This window comes from Balearica regulorum, chromosome 16 (genome assembly GCF_011004875.1).
Source record: "Balearica regulorum gibbericeps isolate bBalReg1 chromosome 16, bBalReg1.pri, whole genome shotgun sequence".
Classification (NCBI taxonomy): domain Eukaryota; kingdom Metazoa; phylum Chordata; class Aves; order Gruiformes; family Gruidae; genus Balearica; species Balearica regulorum.
In genome coordinates, this window is record NC_046199.1 from 1,996,603 (window position 1) to 2,012,560 (window position 15,958).

General features: G+C 42.1%; 1 protein-coding gene and 1 long non-coding RNA gene across 3 annotated transcripts in view; one reads left to right on the plus strand and one right to left on the minus strand.

The window, feature by feature from the left end:
• LOC142604174 (uncharacterized) overlaps nt 1-2,960 on the minus strand; it is a 44,466-nt gene extending 41,506 nt beyond the window's left edge. For both annotated transcript variants that reach the window (XR_012838064.1, XR_012838065.1), the window contains exon 1: nt 2,682-2,960. This is a non-coding gene — a long non-coding RNA (uncharacterized LOC142604174). The remainder of the gene's footprint in view (nt 1-2,681) is intronic.
• Nucleotides 2,961-3,134: 174 nt separating this feature from the next.
• On the plus strand, nt 3,135-14,591 carry EIF2S2 (eukaryotic translation initiation factor 2 subunit beta). The gene is made up of 9 exons (XM_075769022.1): nt 3,135-3,296; nt 7,886-8,066; nt 8,984-9,087; nt 10,094-10,229; nt 10,552-10,652; nt 11,094-11,242; nt 12,184-12,240; nt 13,284-13,369; nt 14,118-14,591. The coding sequence occupies exons 1-9, from the start codon at nt 3,282-3,284 to the stop codon at nt 14,291-14,293; spliced, it is 1,005 nt and encodes a 334-aa protein (XP_075625137.1). The 5' UTR covers nt 3,135-3,281; the 3' UTR covers nt 14,294-14,591.
• The last annotated feature ends 1,367 nt before the right edge of the window (nt 14,592-15,958 follow it).

The following is a 15,958-nucleotide window of genomic DNA, read 5'->3' on the forward strand; positions in this document are numbered from 1 at the left end:
TTATGACTTTCCAGACTATAACTTGGGTAACTCCATAGTACTTGCAGTGCACTCCATTTCTGAGCTTTAAGTATCTGAATCTTAGTGAAGTTAAAATTCTACTTGACATGCTGCTTCATATGTCTCTTTCTTAATATGTCATGACTGTCACTCATCAAAAAAAAAAAAGAAAAAAGAAAAAGAAACCTTTTTATCTGTGTGTTTCTGCAAACTCTTCCAGACTGAGCTTTCATTACCAAAATTCACATAGGATTTTTTTCCCCCCAAGTATCAGATCAAAGACACTAGTTCCAGCTGTTCTTGACCCACTGTTTTAATTGGTGACAACTAATTAACAGCTAATGTAGCAGCACTCTTAAGTTTCTGGAACTTATTTAATACACAAGGAAAGCAAAGAAAAAAATAGAACAGGAAAGTCCTGCATCCTGAAAAGTCTGTCAGCAGAGGAGGGGAAAAAAAATCAATAGAAGGTGATCTCCCAGGCATGTCTTTGATGTTGCAGTGTCTGCAGCCAAGAACTTCAAAGACAGAGTTTTGGTTTCTATCTGAAGATCAGGTCGAACTCCAGCATAGCCCTTCTAGCGGTTCCCACTAGCTTTTCCTCTGACATTTTCCAAATATTGTGTATTATGTATGTACACAATATTGAGATATGTATTATACATTAGGCAGCCCAACTGGAGGAAATCTCAGGAGTTTTGATCACCAAGTATCTCAGGGTATTTGTCACCAATAATGCTTGATCCCCAAGTATTACTGACAAACAAAATGGTGAATCTTATTCTAGAATATATTAACAGATATGATATGGATGAGACAATTATGCTGCTCTATTTAGTACTGCCTAGGCATCCGATGAAAGTACTATGCCCAGTACTGGGCACTGCACTTAAGAAATACGTACATGAGTAAGTGAAGTGCAGAAGATAGCAACGAAAATGAGAACAAAAAATTTGATCTCGTGAGAAAGGTCGGAGGGGCTGGATTTGCATCTTTTGAAAAAGACGACAAGAAAGGGCACAGCGATATTCGAAAGGCCCGTGGGTTGTCACACAGAGAACAGTGAATTTCTGTGTCCTCAGGGGACACTACAACAGGCATTGGATTAAGTCACAGCAGGAAGATGAAGAAATTTTTTTTGTCAGGCACTTGAACAGGCTGCAGAGAGAATCTCTGTCCATGGTGGTTGTTAAGAACAGCTTGGACAAAGGTAATTGGGGGTGATATAAAAAATATTGTTATTTTTATAAGGCTAAAAAGGATTTTTGGTCCAGGTGAGCGCTGGGAAGTGAGGTGGGCGTTGGGCTGTGGGTAGGCCAGTGCAGGCGCAGTCCTTAGTGACCCACGTGCTCTGCCTTCATGCCAATGAAAAGTGCTTTGGTGCGAACAGTCTGATGTGACAGGGACGTTGAAGCAAATGCTTGCAGCAAAAGAAGGTAGAATAATTTGGTGGGAGACCATCTTCAGTGTTACAGCAACACTAAGTGTGTCTGCTCAGTTTATCAACAGTGTTAAATAGCAGCTGCCTGCAGTACCTGGAAATCCATGGTACCCCTTTGATGTAACAGCGAGTGACAGAGACACAAATGCTGCAAATACCCAGGGAAATGTGGCAGTACTGAAGCAAGAAAGGAAAAATATTTTAGTCATACTGGGAAAAGCTAAAACTGATCCTGTCCTGGTGCCTACTGTATCTCCAAACTGATGGCTTTGCATGGAGTGTGCTGGGTGTCCTCATTTTCAACTGGGGCAAGCAAGAAAGGTAGATGGGAAGACCAAGGACAGAAAAGATAGGCAGTCTTTTCTTGAAGGTGATTAAAAAGTGAAATGATACAGTGTGCATAATCTCCCACTAGTGTAACAAGAATAGTACAAGTTTACAACACATAATAGGAAGTTATGGGACTCCAAAAATGCAAATGGTCTGGAAATACTAAAATCTAAAACACCCTGTAACACTGTTTGGGCTGATGGCTGTGCCTGCTTTAACACTAAATCTCGCATGAAATGGATGACCTTTTAATTTTGAAGAATTGGTTGGGAGGCAGAATTTCAGTGCGGACTTCCTGGTAAGTAATTCTGTTGTGTATTAGTGCCATGTTCTTTGATTAGCTAGAATTAGGGAAATGGAACGAGGGACAAGGACTAAGGGATTGGAGCATCTGACATACGAGGAGGAGCTGTGAGCCTGGATTGTTAAACCTGTAGAGAAGGCTCAGGCGATCGTACCAATGTGTATATAGACGGGGTAAACAAGATGGAGCCAGACCCTTCTGGGAGACAGGACAAGGGGCAGCAGTCACCGGTTGAAATACAGGAAATTCTACTTAAACATAGAGAAAACGTTTCTGTTGTGAAGATGGTGGAACAGGTTGCCCAAAGAGATTGTGGTGTCTCCATGCTTGGAGATGTTCAAAACCCAGCAGGGCAAGGTCCTGAGCAACCTGTTCTGACTCTGCATGAGCAAGCAGGTCGGACAGACGCTCTCCAGAGCTCCTTTCCTACGGCAGCCTGCCATTCCGGGGGAGGAAGGAAGCTCTGCTTTCTAACTGAAGGACAAAGCAGTACTGCGTTTCTCCCCTCCTTTGATCAGTTCTCTCCCTCCCCTGTGCCTCAGCCCTGTCATTTCCTGGTATGTATTCCTCCTACTCGCTTCATGCTTTTGCGCGCAATAAATAAACCTGGGAAAGAAACGCTGCTCTTCTGGTTCCAATAAACCCCGGGAAGAAGCGCCCTGTGAACACCGAGGACGCCTTCAGGGCAGTTCGCGGGGTCCTGCCGCGGTTCCCCCCGCCTCACGCCACCAGCAACGATCGCGGCGGCCGCTACCCGGTTGCTCCGCAGGCCCTTCCACGGCGAAACGAACCCGGGCGGGGCGGGGCCCATTGGAGCCGCCTGGGGCAGCTCGGGAATGCCGAGAGGAAGAGGGCTGCGCCCGACAGGCACCAACCCGGGTATCAGCCCCGGCGGTGGAGGGAGGCAGGGAGAGAGAGAGGGGCCGCCCCGCTCCCCCCCGCCCGGTTCCCGCCCGCCGCCGCCTCACGACTCCCGCCCAGCGGCGCAGGCGCAGCTCCGGAAACGACAACTCCCGCGAGGCGCCGCGGCGGGGCGCGCATGCGTGGTGGGACTGCGCAGGCGCAGGGGAGCACGGCGCGGCGCTGCGGGGGAGGGGAGCGCTGATGCAAGAGGCGAGCGCGGCGGTCGTGGGTACCGGCTGACCGCGTCCCTGAGCGCCCGCCGCTCCGCCCTTCTCTCGCTCCGCTCCGCGCGCGGCTGCAGCCATGTCGGGCGACGAGGTGAGACCCGGCGGCCGCCGCCCTCGGGGAAGCCGGGTTCGAGGCCTGCGCCGCGGCCGGGGCCGCCGCCATGTGGGAGACCGGGCCCGAGGCCTGCGCCGGGCGGCGAGCGGGGCCTCCGCCCTGGGGCAGAGCCGGCGCCTCGGTGCTCGGGCGGGCGGCGGCGTGTGGGTCCTGCGGACCCGCCGGGCGGCCCCGGCCCCTGCCGCGCTCGCCGCCGTCCCTGAGCAGGGGGGGCCCGCGGCCGGCTCTGGGTGCGGTGGGCGGAGGCCGGGCCGCGGGCGCTGGCGCCTTCCCGGGAGCCTTCCCGGCCTCTGCGCGCCGTGGAGTCCCGCCTGGTTCCGCGTACGGTGGGAAGGCCTAAAGCTCGGCTGGAGCTCCCCGTGTTCTGCCGGCGCCCGCCTCTGGCAGAGGGAGGGCCGGGAAGGAAGGCAGGTTTCCCCCCACCCCCTTCTCCATCGTGTTTCGTGCTTTCGTTTAGTCAGTATACTTACTGCTCTCTCTTTCTGGACCTTTAATATCTTGTCTTTTAACCACGAGAGCTAAATAGCTACATCTTAACAAATGGTAACTGTTTTTTCTGAACCCGATGGTGTTTGTTTAGGCACACTTCCAGGGAGGTAGATACATCTGTCTCAAAGAAATTTTTCAGGTGTTGTAGATGCCGTGTGTTGGCACCTTTACTAACCTCATTTCAGTTGCCCTCGTGGGGAAGAGGAAAGCTTTATGTGTATGAGGTTATAAGCACCCTGATGGATGATTCTATAGCTTGGCTGAATCCATGAGATGGCTGCTTTCGGTCTTCTTTCTGGTGTTGTTTAAAATACCAGTGTGGCTGGTTTCCTCCTGAGCAAAGCAATCACTCTAGCCTCCGAGACAGCAAGTCATAATTTGTCCTGCGTAATACAGGAGAACTAATGTAGTTACTAATTATTTTAATGATAGCCAGGACTGACTTATGCAGCTACTTTAACATCTAGAATGATTGTACTGCGTTTTTATGCCTAATCGTGTCCTTGGAACTGCAGTTCTAATGTCTAGGTTGTACTCTGGTTCCAGAAATTAAGACCCGGGAATCCTTGCATCAGATGCTTTCTGTCTCAGGTGATCATAGGACCATAGAGCAGTTCATCTAGAGTTCCCCAATTTGTATTTAGTTTAAGTGTCAGTAAAATTATTTTTCTTGTCTAATGCGTTTGTTCTGGCGTTGAGGTGATATCAGGAATATCTTGTAAAGTTACATCTCTGGATTGCTTTACGTCGCAGACTGACACAGAATAAAAATGGTAGTAGATATTACAGTTGGACTGTCACTGTTAGATCTTCTGGCTAGTGTATTTGTGAGAATGTGTGAGTGCACACCTTCCAGAACTTCTGTATATCTGGTTGTTAGAAGCCAAATAATTTGTTACCGATGTAAAGTTGGTGAAACTTTTTAAAGCCAATGATCCTATCAAGTTGAGAAGGGTGAAGACAAATTTGCACCTTAAACTGGTATAGGTGTTACAAAACTTTGTTTTGTTGCATTAGACTGTAGCTTAACGTTTTTAGAGCTGTATACAAAATGAAACTCTGTGGTAGAAACATCTACTGCCTGAGTGCTGCCCTGTGGCACAGCAGAGGCAACACAGGCCCTGTTGGCAAGGGGAAGCAGTCCATTATCTATTTCCTTTATTAAGAATCCTACTGTATATATAATCCTCCTAGATATCTAAAAGTTCTGCTGTCCCTGTAGTTTTATGAAGCTTCAGGAAATAATATTAGTGAATGCTGTGTTTTGAGCAGCCAGAGGGTTTAGGTGCAGATTGGTATTAATAATTTTGCAATCCATTGTAGACATCAACTCAGTGTAGTGTAAGGATACCTGAACTAACTTTATCAGTGCAGAGTTGCTGTGTGTTTTGTAAACATCCATGTGTGTATTCAGAGTAACGAAATGGGATTTATTTGTGACCTCTGTTAGAATCCCCAGCATTTGCCACTGTCACAGCAGCTTAAAGTTGGCTTCTGTCTTGAGAGTTGCATTTGCACTATGAGGCTTAGATTTTATTTTATTTTTTTTCCCCCTCTATTCTTTCACTTGTTCATTTTCTGTGAGTTGGGATTTTGACTGCGTAGGCATTTGAAATAAGGAATGGATATATGGAGCTGGATGTGAGAAAGACCTGTGTGATCTACAGAAGAGAAAACCCCGTATGGCAATTTGGCTCTGAGAGCAGCAACAGGATGGAAATTTATAACCATTTCTACACAGGAGAAGCATATTTGGGCTGGGGGCTACAGTTCCTTCAGTAGAGGGCCTGCAACTTTGTAGAGTTTTTCAGTGCTGAAATGGTATCATAATGCTTTGACTAATCAAACATACTGAATAGAGAAAAGGAATGAAGAAACTTCTGAAATCTCTAGCTCAGGCAAAATGCAGAATAGCCTGCTTATCAGGCTGGTTAGTTTATCTCATGATTTGTTAAAGTGTCTGTGACCTAAGACTCCTCCTTAGTTTTTGTTGAAGCCCTTGAACAAAATATTTCAGGCATAGACCTCCTTCTCGGGTTGTGGAACTCTTACATTAGTTTCCTGAGACCAGTTAGCACGTTATGGCTAGGTCTTAGGTTTGACCTGACTGGATGGAGTGGACCTTCAGAGCAGTGCTCTGTTCAAGGCCAGCTACATTTTTTTCTTCAGCATTAAAACAATCTTCTGCATTCAGAAATTGTCGTTGTGTGTTAACTTCAGTTTATTGTGGTACTAGTGAAGACACATTCTGTCTCTTGTAGACACAAGATATGCTTCATGGTTGTTCAGGATGAAGGATGCCTTTTTCTTTGCAAAGAGTGGTTTGGGGCAGATAGGCTGGTTCCTTCTTAGAAATTACTACACCTGATCTAAGCATAATCTTATGTTTGCTTAATCATGTGAGAAGAAAGAAAACTCTGAAGAGTCTTGCAGAGCTTCCTCATTGAAATGAGTCATGATCTTGAAAATGGTGTTCATGTGCTTGTTCCCGGAGCTGTGTGCTCTTGCCGATGCAGGCAGCTTTCCTTCTATTTCAGCAGACTGTGGAGATTACAAGAGGAAGCCAGCAGACAGTGTAACTGGTTGTGCGCATTCTTTGATTACTGTGCATTACAGGAGCATGATTCATACGTGTGTGTGTCTAAGCATTAGAGGGAAGCCCTCTGGCAGAACTTTTTGAATATTGTTCTAGTGTAGAGTGCACATCTAAAGATGCTCTTCAGCAGTTCAAAAGCCTCAAGCTCCAGTGTCCCATACACATGGATGCTTTTTTGTGATGCTGTGCTTCAAACACCCATATCTGCAGTTTACTGCCTTTAATAGAGCCTTTATGAAACATGTAAGTTCCAGAAAATCGGAAGAATATCACAAGAATATCGTATGGGAGAATGAGAAGTGCAAGGAAAAGATTGCTTCGTGGAGGGAGGGAAACTGCCAAACTTGTAGGGTGTAACAGAAGAAGTTGGAGAATTGCTCCGTTGATGAAGAGGTGATGTTTTCGTGAGTGAGGGTATTCATGATGCTGAATTTTAACTATCTGTGAGAACACACTTCAATTACTAGATAAGAAAAAATTGAGAGTCTTATTAAGGGTCTAAAATTGATGTGTTAAACATACACTATGGTGTGAAAATATGGCCAGATGTATGTTACACAACTGACCAGTAGCTGCGATGTCAAACTTGCATCTTAAGTGAAAAAAGTAAGAGCATTCCTGTGTTGGAAAACTGAAGAGCTCATGTTATTAAGTATTTTGGGTCTGCAGGTGATGAATAGGTTAAAAGTGAGTCTTGGGGTTAGTGCCTTCTTCACAGTCAGACTAGGTGAATTAAGCTTCTTCTCTGGCTAAAGAACTCATTAACAGCTTTTAATCGCTTGGTCTCTGAATTCAGTTTCCCACCTGTGAGGGAAAAGGACAAAACCTTTGCTATTTCACACTGGTGAGAGCTGTATCATCAGCCCCTTCTAGGTTTCTCCCTAGTCCAGAGCATTCTTGTCAAGAGAGTTGTTGGTAAATCTTGCTCTTTACTATATCTGGCAGTTAATGTCTCACAAATGGAAGTACAAAGTAACTGACCCGGAATCAGGCTCTGTGGTATAAGTGTGCTTAATTTTTATTTTTTTTTCTGATACTGAGTGGTACAGTGATTGCTTCATCTAGTCTTACTTCAAAGTTTGAGTCCATAATGATAATAAAATGGAGAAGTAGCTGGTAGTCTGTCAGAGATTCACAGCTTTAACCTATTTTCAGCTAATACATACATGGTAGGAAAAGTAGCAGAAACTCAAAACTGTCAAGTAGTCTGCTCTTGTAATTGGTCACATCGGTTATGTCTTGGGACAAGATCTTTGATGTTTTTAAAGAAGCCCATGTAATAGCTCTTTTGATTCAGCTATTTTTGATTTAGCTATTGATTCAGGATTACATTCTTACGGATCTAGAAAAATCCCTAGTTGAGATCGAAGCCAAGGAACAGTTTGGGTAACTGAAGGAATGTTGAGGGAAACTTAAAGGTGTTATAAATATTAAATGGTAGGTGATTATTATGCTGCTAAGGAACTCTTGACTTTTACAGATGATTTTCGATCCCACTATGAGCAAGAAGAAGAAGAAGAAAAAGAAGCCCTTTATGTTGGATGAGGAAGGAGGGGATACACAAGCAGAAGAGACTCAGCAATCAGAAACAAAAGAAGTTGAACCAGAGCCAACAGAAGACAAAGATGTTGAAGCAGATGAAGAAGACAGCAGGAAGAAAGGTAAAGTGAATCCATGTAGATGACCTTTCAAAGGTAGTCCTTCTGTATTTTGAGACTACAAGCCCCATTTCACAAATTTGGCCTCACGGTGTGTAATGCTAAGTCCCTAGTTTTAGAGGCTTGGGAGTAATTGCTGCCTATTTGGAGGGTGTATTTCCCTCCTGCTTGAAACCATGTTCACAGACATCCAGCAAGCTACTAGTGGCTTAAGTAAATTCCAGTTTCCTGACTCAGAGTTTTTTGTGTGAGGCAATTAAAAGAGAATCCCTAAAGTTGTTAGCATGACGTTTTAAATCCTCCACATGCAGTTGTTGCAATAATTCCACAATTATGGCTGGTTTTCATTTGAACAATTAAGCAATAGTATGAATAACAGAAATATGGTTAAAAGGGTTTCTGGTTCTTGGACAATTGCGAATGCGGTAACTAGAGTGTTCTTTGGAGTCTTTCAGGAAATAAGCTTGTGATTGTGTGTATAACCTTGCTTTTTAAGTTGAGGCCAATGTCATTTCAAGATGACCTGATTCAGGGAATGCTGTTAACTTAAATCCAGTTTGTTGATGCAATTGGCTCGTGCAGTAGACCAAAGAAAGTATATCTTCCTCCTTCAGTTCTCTTCTCTTTTTTTTTTTTTAAGCATCTACTATAATCACAGAAGTGGCTACTTTCTCGTGTACAGCAGAAGGAAAGATTAAGCACTTAAAAAATAAGAAAATGCTGTTAGAACATGCAGAAACTGTAAAATAGTACTGAGGTATTTGAGGGTAGAGAAGCATGACCTCTTTAAAATCTGAAGGATATCTATAGGAGCTACGAATCATTGCTTATATCTTTGAAGATTTGGATGTAATTTAGAAATCTTAATGTCTAAACTGTTTCTACAGTTATACTTCTCCTGGCAATCCTTTGTTTTTTAGATGCAACAGATGACCTGGATGATTTAAACTTCTTCAATCAAAAGAAAAAGAAGAAAAAAACAAAAAAGATATTTGATATAGATGAAGCAGAAGAAGGCGTAAAGGTTTGTTTATGCAACTAGGCCATCTGGTCCGGCTGAAAACTTTTTTGCTTTTGTTTTCTTGGGATTGGCAAGTGTAGGAGCTGTTCTGAGTCTGTCATTGTGTCTTAGTGCAGTTAATAATGAAAGTTATGCTTCACTGTGTCTTTCAAATATAGTAGGTTCTGCTGAAGATGATGCTCCTGCAGGGCTTTTTGCCTAGAAGTGAAAAAAAATCTAACTGCTCTGCACAATGAGCAAGTAACCCTGCAGTCTGTAGTAAGGTTTGACTAGCATGAGGGTTAACTATCTTTTGGGGTGAGAGAAGTAAATGGATGTCAGAAGCTACGCACAGAATAGTCCTCTAAAGGCCAGTCCTACCAATAAAGGGTATATATCTGCTAAGAAATCTGGTTTTACTCTGGTGTTTTCTTCAGAAATGATTGGTTACTGTTTTATTTAAGTTTTTTATATTTATTATTTTATTCCAAGTTGTGGTTTTGTATCATGTATCAGTGTAACTGGCAAGCCCAGAGAGCAAAGGGATGGAGAAATGTTACGTGTAAACCTCTTCTTTAGATTCTGCCTTTTGGGGAAGTAAATGTCCCTCTGATCTGCCCCAGTCAGGCAAAATGCTTGCTGTGTGTTCTCTACACGTGCAGAATTGTGATAACAAATTGGACTAGCTGCAGGTAGCACAGCTTTGCCTTACGTTATTGTCTGGCATGTAGGGTGTTTTGTTCCTGTATGCCATAAAATGACTGAATCCTTTAGGTAAGTGTAGCATGACCTTGTTCTTGACCAGCCAGAAGTTAGACCCAGAAGATAAAAATCTAGCCCTGCTTCATGGTAATAGTGCAGTGCTCTCTTCAACATACATTAGTTCCATTCTTATCTGTTATGTTTCAGGATTGTGGTGGATATTACTAGTATTCATCTAGCATAGTGTGCTACCAGTATTATTTCTAATGCTGTGCAGCGGAGATTCGTGTTTCATACCGTAAACTATAGTCTTATTATTTCTTTGCAGGACTTGAAAATTGAAGGAGATGTGCCAGAGGCAGTAGAACCTGAAGATGACCTTGATATCATGCTGGGCAATAAAAAGAAGAAAAAAAAGAATGTGAAGTTTCCAGATGAAGACGAGATAATGGAGAAGGATGAAGGTAAAAGTATAACCTAAGTCAATGAGATGTTGAAAGTGAAATGTAGTTCTTGTTGTAGGTAAATAAGTTCTGTTCAAGTGCCTTGTTGGTTTCAAAATCCATTTTGTTCCCTTTACCGCTATACTGTTTATCAGAAAAATGTTCTATAAAAGCACTGTATAAATTTGCCAGAAGTGTTGGTGTTCTTATAGGCAGACAAGCAGAGAAGACTTGTGTCCACATCTTAGTGGAATTTTCGTTGATGTACTTTTTAGAAATAGCATAAGCATGAGGTTAAAGAACGTTTATCTTCTTAATGGATCCCAAACAACTTTCTTTACAGCTTTTGAGGATGAAGATAGCAAAAAAGATGATGGAATTTCTTTTAGCCTTCAGTCAGGACCTGCGTGGGCAGGCTCAGAAAGGGACTACACATACGATGAGGTAATGTTCAAAAGACCTTTTTAAAAGTACTTTCCATGTTGATGTGCATCAGGAGAGCAGAGCCTTATGCTCTTATGTCCTATTTCTAACTTAAAATTAAAGGACTTGTAGTTAGAAGCTAATGAACAGAAAATTAACAAAGCACATCTATCACAGTTAATTTTCATAGAGGGCACTATTAGTGCTAGTTACAACACCTCTGCAAATAGGCTGAGGTACTTGTAGATTATGAAGTAAACCCTTGGGAAAACAGCTTTTGTATTTTGCATTTATTAGAACTTTTTTTTTTAAGTGTGTGTTCAAAAGCATATCAGGAAATGCTAATGGGCAAAGATGGTCTAGTATTCATTGTGAGCACTGTTTCAAGTTGTTTTTAGAGGTGATGTACTTCATTTGAGAAATGCAAGACATTCATGTTGATGTGAATCCCTTTTTTTGCAGTTGCTCAATAGAGTATTTAACATCATGCGGGAAAAAAACCCTGATATGGTAGCTGGAGAAAAGCGAAAATTTGTCATGAAGCCTCCACAGGTTGTAAGAGTAGGGACCAAGAAAACATCTTTTGTCAACTTTACAGATATCTGCAAATTGTAAGTTTTTTTCTCTGGAGATTTCCCAGGAGTAGCAGATGAATGCACTCTTCTGTGCTGTTGGCTGTTCTGTTGATTGCATGTTTTCTGGCAAAAGACTGGCAAACCAGAAGCCAGTCTTTTGCCAGAAAACTGGAAGCTATGTCAATCATACTGCTCATTTCCTTTGCGTTTCTCTGTGAGCAGATATTTATGAAGATGATTTATTGAGATAATGTCTTAAACTTAAGTTAGGAAAATGGTTGGCTTGCTACATGGGCCTTATGGACTGAAACTAAACCTTTTGTGAGCTCACTGGCTTTTGTCAAGTCTGTCGTTAGGTCACCAGTGGTATTTATTCGCAAGTCTTGGGTGGGGGTTGAGGAAAGTTCTTTCTAATTTGAGCAGACTACAAATACTACTCCCTTGGTAAATGGTATAGAGTTCAGTAATTTTTTTTGATGCTGTTTTCTGCAGTGCTTTCTATGTCTTAATTATTTCTTGTGAAGGCAGTTCTGTTCTTTGTGGGCACTTCTGGGAATGCATATCTGATTTGTTTCCTAAGTGTGCCAGAAAACAGCCCTGACGAAATCATACTGAGGATCTGGGTAGTATACTAATGTGAATTTTTAATGGTAGCTAGTAACATTTTTTTTTTTTTTTTTCAGAGAATGGCAGTGGGGATGTGAGAATAAGAGTGGAAAATCTGAAATAGAAAACATATTTTCAATAGTTGCTGTAGTTGTGAGTTTGGTGTGGGGGAGGATGATGGGGTTTTTTTGTGGACAGTTCAGCTTTCTTTTGTCCTTGGTCATTGTCTGCTTATGCTCTTTGGTGCAGACTCTCTGGCACTGCCCCCTGTTAAACTTGGTAATTTAAGATTGTTTTAGCCTGCCAGTCCTGTATAAATATCAAATTTCTCTGAAGGGGGAAGGTTAAACATATCCTTACTTTATTTTTAGATTACATCGTCAGCCAAAACATCTCCTGGCATTTTTGTTGGCGGAATTGGGTACAAGGTAAGGCTACTGGGCTATGTATGTGCTTGTGCATGTAGGGTGCAGTGGCAACATAGTTGACGTTGACCAAAAATAAAATTTTTGGGTTCAGGTCTGTATGTATGTGCTTGAACATCAGGCTTTTCTTCCCTGCACATAGGTGCTGTGCTGGGTGATTGAGGAGAGTCTGTCTTAGGGAAGAGGTACAGAGGGTGACTGTTAAGTCCCAGGGAACAGTCTGGATATGGGTTTGAATTCCCCATTTGGGACCTTTCTCAGAGATGCTCTAATAGCAGAGCAGTTTGTCACAATTGATGAGGGTGGCTCTGTGGCTTGTATCCACCTAAGGCAGATGATAGATAGCTGGGGAAGAGAGGATGCCTGACTGCCGGATGGCAAGTCTTGTGGGCCTGTACCTAGTTATTCTGTCCACTGTTGCAGTTAAATCCACCTGTCTCAGCATAAACAGTGTTCATCTTGTATGCCTCCTATTGAAGATCTCGTGCTGTGGTGCTGTACTTTCTGGTTGTCTGTTCATTTCTCTCTTGTAGACTACAACGTTGTTCTATGTAGATGTAGAGAATCAAGGAGTCTAATTGCAACATGTAGATAACAAATGCCCATTTGATTGGGCTTTGGAGTCTCTTCAGCTCCAGATGACATAAACTTAGAAATCATAATGTGAAAAAACATTTCAACTTACGACATCAGAATGGCTAGAAGAGGATCTTACCAGTTATATTACACCTTCCTAGGGAGCTGTCTTGGTCACTTCTGTGAGATAAGCAGGTGTTAGTTAATTCTGAATTCTGTAAAGTTCTTCTGGTTGGGTAGCTTAACTGTGAGGCTGATCTCTGGAGTTTGCAGTTACTGCACTGAGGGTTCTGCTTGGGCAAAACTTCCTGTAGGTTTTTAAGTGCCTTCAGAATTTTGCTTTTTTTTTTTCCGCAAAGTGATTCTGGCTTATCTTGAAGAATGCATCATTATCTTGCATCATGTTCCTGACTTGTTTTAATGCTTGACGTCTTCTGCAAATCAAATAATTAATTTTTCTTTTAAATTAGTGGCTCAATAGATGGTAACAACCAACTTGTAATCAAAGGAAGATTCCAGCAAAAACAGATAGAAAATGTCTTGAGAAGATATATCAGTAAGTATAACTCCCTTTTCCACTACAGATTTCTCTGACCCCTTTTGATGACCAGTGGCCTGTGTACGGCCCACATGTGTGTGCATGCTGTGGAGATTCTGTCCTAAGAAGCTACAACTTTGCTGCAGCTTTGTAATGGAGTAATGCAAATACAGGTGGTTCTACCGTGGTTATAAGCACATAGGTCGTACTCTGTCCTGGCACTAAAACATACCAAGGTAAACTGTAAGAGCATTTGAGAATTGCTTGTTTTCATCTGACTTTAACCTCTTGGCTTTGAGGACTATGGAAAATAACAGTAATTGTTAATTTTAAAGTTTGTCGTACACGTTAATTAACAAATACAGTGTGTGTGTCACTGACGGGTCAAAGGACTCACGGATGATACGTACCAACAATAGTGCTTTAGTGCTGTGTCTGTACAAGAGTTGCTGATGTCTGGGAGTGCTGTTTCAGCAGAGGAAGTTATGGAATGCCAGTGGGAAATCTTAACCTGTTGTTATTATTTTAAAAATAATCAGTGTCAGTGCATAATGTACCATATGAAACTGAGTCTTTATTAACCTGGGAACTAGGGGGAATTTTTAGGTTGCCTCGACCTCTGTGGTTTTCATAGTAAGCCACTTCTAAGTTTTTAGATGCATTTGAACAGCTTTTCAAGACAACTGTTAAACTCAAGGCTGAAAAAGTGGTGACTTGTTCACTGATGATGCGTTACTTTAACTGCAACTTAATTCCTTTTCTGCAGAGGAGTATGTCACCTGTCATACGTGTCGGTCACCAGACACAATCCTACAGAAGGACACCAGATTATATTTCTTGCAGTGTGAGACCTGCCACTCTCGCTGCTCCGTCGCCAGCATCAAAACTGGTTTCCAGGCTGTCACAGGCAAGAGAGCACAGCTCCGTGCCAAAGCTAACTAGTTTGCTAATCAACACTGGATTTTGCAAAGTGTTCTGGGGAGATGTGACTGGACAGGTTTACAATCGGAATGGATTTACCATTGTATTAAAACAAGATTGTAAAAACTACAAGAAATTTGGCTTTTGATTGATTGGTCTGTGAAATCCTTGCAAGATGCAGATCCTCAAGCTGTTCACGTACATTTGCTCATTGATTATATTTTACCAACTGTAAGGAACGTGATGGGAAAGGAGGTGCTTTTTAATCCGTTCAGACTTCTGTAAAACACAAGATAAATTAAAGATACTATAACAGTGAGTGTCTTCGATTTGGATTTTTCCTTTGGTTTCCTCTTTAAACAGTTCATGGGAATGGTTGGTGTGTAGTTCTGCAGATCATGTCACTGAACTATGTCCAAGACCCAGAATAAAGTTTAGGATAAAGTTATTTTGCTTTTACATAACAAGCTTATTTTTAGCTAGGCTATCACTAAACAGAGAAACCAGTTGCAAAAAGTCACAGGGATGATAAACAAACATGAGAACTGCTCATGCAGTTATAGCCACATTAATATGGGAATACATTTTGCACAGAAAGTGACATCAGGACATGTTGATACTGCTTAATTAGGCAGAATGTAGCTCTGAGATTGTTCAGACACCATATTGATGCTGAATCTTAACATAGAATTGATAAACTGTACTGTAAGCTTTCATAGTGTCATAGTACTAAATTTTGCCATTTTTAATAGAGAAATGTTTATATTTCTAAAGTCCTGCACTCTTCACCACTTTAAAAAGAATCTAACTAAATGCAGCAAAAACAAAAATACAGGTAACTGTCATATGATGGCTGCAACACACTGTCTTATCTAAATCTTGAATTTACAGAAGATACTGCCAAGTAGTTTGAGTTCCAAATTAACTCATTATGCTTCTTGATCGTAACGTGCACTTCTCCCTGCTAGCAGTCAGTATTGGTGATCTGTGGGGGACGTGCACAGTGCTGTCCTACCTAGTTTTTCTAGTGCTGTAGAAATTTTGTTACAGCTGCCAAGTACAAGATGCAAATGGGGAGCGAAGCCTCTCTTGAGGACAGTTTTCGTGTGCTCGCCAAAGTGGCGCAGGGTCAGGATAAGGTGTAGGAGCTCAGGACCCTGGGCACCCAGCGCTGCAGGTAAGCAGAGTAGCCTCCCCAGAGAAAATGGTGGTCATTTTGAATGCAATTCATCAAATACCAGAAACTGAAGGGTTTCTACCAAGTTTTAATCTTTGTATGTATGTTAATACAGAACACAGTCTTGCTGGGAAGTCACTTGCTATTTGAAAATTTGACAGCACTGTAAGGCAAAAATCAAGGTTTTTATGGTTGGTTTCTTAAAAGCATTTTGAATCTCAAGTGAGCTATAACAAATGTTGGATGTATCTTTAAGTGAATAAAGCCAGGATCAGTGCCTCTTGTAACATTACTGTTGTATTCTTGTTTTTTTCCCTAGCAAATAGGCATTGTCCTGTTGGAAGTAAAACTTTTTGGAGAAGTGCTAGTTGCCTTTTTGTTTTAGCAACTTGCTGTTGGGACACATTGAAATAGCTGAACAACAATGATACTTTCTGGGTTTAAATGTTCATTTTTTCCTGGGTCAAATATCTTTAACATATTTTAAAAACCATACAGTATGGGCTTGA

Coding starts and splice junctions, on each gene's coding strand:
- EIF2S2 (XM_075769022.1), top strand. Junction 10,230..10,551: donor GATAATGGAGAAGGATGAAG/GTAAAAGTATAA, acceptor CTTTCTTTACAG/CTTTTGAGGATGAAGATAGC. Junction 10,653..11,093: donor GGGACTACACATACGATGAG/GTAATGTTCAAA, acceptor CTTTTTTTGCAG/TTGCTCAATAGAGTATTTAA.